Raw genomic sequence first — 5,000 nt, forward strand, 5'->3', positions numbered from 1 at the left:
ACAGAGACAGAGACAGACAGATAACTGAACACCAACAGACAGACAGATAACTGAACAGATACAGAGACAGACAGATAACTGGACAGGAACAGAGACAGAGACAGATAACTGAACAGATACAGAGACAGAGACAGATAACTGAAAAGGGACAGAGACAAACAGATAACTGGACAGGGACAGAGACAGACAGAAAACTGGACAGGAACAGAGACAGACAGATAACTGGACAGGAACAGAGACAGACAGATAACTGAACAGGGACAGAGACAGACAGATAACTGGACAGGAACAGACACAGACAGATAACTGAACACCAACAGACAGACAGACGACTGAACAGGGACAGAGACAGACAGATAACTGGACAGGGACAGAGACAGACAGATAACTGGACAGGAACAGAGACAGACAGACGACTGAACAGGGACAGGAACAGACAGATAACTGAACAGGAACAGACAGACAGATGACTGAACAGGGACAGAGACAGACAGATAACTGAACAGGGACAGAGACGGACAGATAACTGGACAGGAACAGAGACAGACAGATAACTGGACAGGAACAGAGACAGACAGATAACTGAACAGGAACAGAGACAGACAGACGACTGAACAGGGACAGAGACAGACAGATAACTGAACAGGGACAGAGACAGACAGATAACTGGACAGGGACAGAGACAGACAGACGACTGAACAGGGACAGAGACAGACGGATGACTGGGCGGTACACAGCAGCGTCAATATTAGCTGCTCTTGCGCTCCTGTTTACTTATGAAGGCAATCTATTTAATTGATCGTTCCACGTGGAGAACTCTATACATATTTATGAGTGTGCGAATAGCTGACTGCTTATTTGCAATTAAAATGACAGGCAATTATGTTTACTTTGTTTGCAAATACTGAATGTGTGTGTGTGTGTGTGTGTGTGTGTGTGTGTGTGTGTGTGTGTGTGTGTGTGTGCACATGTGTGTGTGTGCACATGTGTGCACACATGTGTGTGTGTGTGTGTGTGTGTGTGTGTGAACATGTTCACTATTTTTTTTTCATATAACCATAGGGCTGACTAGGGCTGCTTTTTTTGCTTACTTGTTTATTTGTTCAATTTAGAACTGTTTGTATATTTCAGTTTACATGATGCATTCTGTAATGACATGATATGATTACATTTTACCGGAATCAACTGAAAATACAAGTTAAAATGTATTTTCGCTCCCTCAAAAGTTCAGTTAATAATCAAGGATGGTGGGTGAGCTTTTCCAGATGCTTTACTTTCAGGAAAAATATGCCAACATCTTACTTTTTCAGTCTAAACATGCAAACTGTCCTGCAGTGTGAGTGTAACATCCATCATGCGGGAAATGTAAACAGTTAAATAAACATGGCTGCTTAAAACTGCATTAAACAGCCCCTTGGCATGTTTATACAGGGCTCTGCTTTGCTTAACGATGCTCTTTGATATCACTGAATATATAAGAAACTGACCACAGTGCACTGTATTTTTCAATCAAAATCCGGTCCTGCGGTGAGATGCAAAACATCGATTTCATAAATGAGGGATTCCACAGACAGCCACGGGGTCTTTTCAATCAGACCACCACCAGGAGGTCTGTCAGACATTTGACAAGTGGACGTGAAGATCATATCCACGTCTTTATATCCTATTAATGTGTCAGTTTTGTTCTTTCAGGTGAACCACTGATGTTTCCATTTTCTTTTGTCTTGTAGTGTGACTCATCTACATTGTGAATGTAAAACAGTTTGAATGAACAATGTATGTAATGACATAGAAAACAGCACATGTGTCTAGTTACCCACAGAGGGAGGACTAACTACTAGGAACAAGGGCCTCAAAATGACCACAACATTGTAAATGTCCTGTCGTGTGACTATACTGTCCTGTGGTGTCACATGACATATATCTCTGAATTGCCTTTAAAAGATTATAGTTGCTCATTAGGTGGTTACAGGGAAGGAATTTTTCTTTCATTTGTGAGAATACAAGTTTCCCTTAGTTATTTTGTTAATATAAATATATATATATGATGGATGCATACTATGAGAGAAATGTATATTAAAAGTGAATTTTTCATCAGTTTGTCAGGACACGAGTGAAAAAAGGACGGGTGTACAGTGAGAGAATAAACCAAGACGAAAGCAGGAGCGAGAAAATCCTCAGAGAGAGAAGGAGAAAGTAAATGAATTGTTAATGTCATGAGGAGACAAGTCCATAACGCTCTCGTCTTTTTGACTTGCACGCTTCGCAAGTTCAATTCATTTTTCCACTCTCGTTGTTTTGAATACATTTCACAACCGCCGTGTCTTTCACTTGTGAACAGATGTCACGAAGAGCAGGCCAAAGATATAACAAAAACAAGAAAGAGGTGGAGAAGTGAGGTGGAGGGAAAAAGCAATGGAGACGTGGAAAAGGAGGAGAGAGGTACGAAAAGACGAGAAAAGTCTTCTCCTCGTACTTACAGTTGAAGGAGGAAGGTGACCCCCGGGAGCGACTGAACTCTTCTCCGTACAGAGCCGCCATGCTGGGCTGGCTTGTGCGTCGCCCGGGAAACGCCGGGGGCAACGCCCCCATTCCCCCGGCCCCGCCCCCTCCCCCTCCCCCTCCCGCCATCCGCTCTTTGGTTTTGAGGGCCTGCGCCCTCTCCTGTCTGAGCCTCTCCTCGTCCCTCAGCAGGGCCACCAGCTGCTTGGCCTTCTCCCTCACGTTCACGCCCTGGTCCCGCCCGTCTCGGTCCACGTACTGGAAGTCTCTGAGCGTCTGGATGGTGAAGGCGTTCTCTCGGCACTGCTGGGCCACACGCTCTGAGCCTGTCTTAGCCAAGTAATCCAACAGAGTCAAGGCCTGTGGTGAACACACATGCACAAAGTCCTTTAGACACACAGACATATATACACACACACACACACAGTGTGTACACATATACACACAGGTTGAGTATCCCTAATCCGAAAATCCGAAATGCTCCAAAATCTGAAACGTTTCGCAGCGCCGACATGACGCCGCGAGTGGAAAATTCTACACCTGACCTCACATGCCCGTGTGGGGCTCTGACGCTCTGTTGGCTTCAGTTTGTTACCAGCCATCATCAATGCCACAACTCAGTGCATTATCCACTGTGTTTCTTTTGCTTATTCTCTGCTCCGTGGTACAAAGATATTGTTGAAAATGTCAAAAAAAGGGGCTGCAGACACCCCTACGGTTAACAGTGATAATGTCGTAGTGCAACGCATGCAAAACGCATTACTCACGTGTTTGTGGTGATGCTGGTGTAAACGAATCCACTGCACTGCCAGTCATATAAAAGTACAGCACATACAGTTATGTACTGTACATAACACTTAATAATGATCATAAACAGCTGTGTTATTGGTTTTCGCATTTACTGTGCTTTTTATCGTTATTTTAGAGTGTGCTAGCCTTGGAGCCAAACAGAGGTTTGTAGCCTAGGTGTGTAGCAGGCTATACTACATAACCTGGGTGTGTAGCAGGCTATACCACATAACCTGGGTGTGTAGCAGGCTATACCACATAACCTGGGTGTGTAGCAGGCTATACCACATAACCTGGTCTCAGGCATTTTGGATAAGGGATACTCAACCTGTATATATCTATATCTATATCTATATCTATATCTATCTATCTATATATATATATATATACACACACACACAAACACACACACACACACACACACACACACACATATTATTTCAATTACATATGACATGTACATGTTATTCATACATATTTAGAAAAAAAAAATAGACACATTATTTACACATGATATTTTGTTATTACACTAATTTCAACAGTGGAGAAAACCCCCAAATAGTGTTGTTTCTGCTGTTACACACAAACACAACAAACAGAGCAGAAGTTTTGCCCTCTGAGTTTGACTGACATTATTAGGAATTTTTTTTTTATCCTCGGGATTAACACAGAGGCTTTTGGTAACGCAGCTGATAAACAGCTAGAGAAAGGTTTTAGGTTGAAGCTAATCAATTCAGAACCTGTCTCCAGGACAGCTTTCACCATGGAGACCACAAGCAACCCCCCCCCCCCCCCCCCCCCCCCCCCCCCCCCCACTAACCCCCCTCCGATCTGTATTTAATTACCTTAAACAATCCAGCCAATCAGCACCTCATTCTGTCTGACCTGGAATACTAGCGGGCCCTCCCCCTCCAGCACACTGTGTTATGGGTAGCTCATTATGTAACATGTTTGTAGCAAATTAGACTGTTAAAATGTTTACAAAAAGCTTTGAACAAATAGCTCATGGCTGCCAGTGTCGAGGTGGAGTTTAGGATGGTAAAGTCAGTTTTCTCCAACTCTCAGGAAAATCTAATGTGAGTTTTTTTTTATGTTATATAAAATTGTCATAACAATGCAATGATATTTTAGAAATGTGTTGTATATGTGTGTATTTGTACGTCTAGGTGAGTGTGTGTACGTGTGTGTGTGTGTGTGTGTGTGTGTGTGTGTGCGCGTGCGTGTGTTATTACACAATTCTTGAAATCATCAGCCAGTTCAGACCATTGATCAGACCTGCCTAAAATGCTCTCTGGAAACACAATTAGTGCTGTAATGCATGTATAATGTACTGCATGTACCATGTCAGAATATTACTTTAATGAACCTTGTGAGCCTGTCACAGCACTGCTGTAACACACTTCAGGAACATGTAACACTACTGTAACACACCTCAGGAACATGTAACACTACTGTAACACACCGCAGGAACACGTAACACTACTGTAACACACTGCAGGAACACGTAACACTACTGTAACACACTGCAGGAACGCGTAACACTACTGTAACACACTGCAGGAACGCGTAACACTACTGTAACACACTGCAGGAACGCGTAACACTACTGTAATACACTGCAGGAACGCGTAAAACTACTGTAATACACTGCAGGAACGCGTAACACTACTGTAACACACCTCAGGAACATGTAGCAACAGAACTGTAAA

The 5,000-nt window shown here is 43.2% G+C and overlaps 1 protein-coding gene across 1 annotated transcript in view; it reads right to left on the bottom strand.

The window, feature by feature from the left end:
* epn3b (epsin 3b) overlaps positions 1 to 5,000 on the bottom strand; it is a 14,839-nt gene that overhangs the window by 9,038 nt on the left and 801 nt on the right. Inside the window, exon 2 of the mRNA XM_030780827.1 lies at positions 2,481 to 2,862. Coding sequence (XP_030636687.1) covers positions 2,481 to 2,862 — 382 coding nt within the window. The remainder of the gene's footprint in view (positions 1 to 2,480; positions 2,863 to 5,000) is intronic.

The sequence above is a fragment of the Chanos chanos genome, chromosome 7 (assembly GCF_902362185.1).
Source record: "Chanos chanos chromosome 7, fChaCha1.1, whole genome shotgun sequence".
NCBI classification, from domain to species: Eukaryota; Metazoa; Chordata; class Actinopteri; order Gonorynchiformes; family Chanidae; genus Chanos; species Chanos chanos.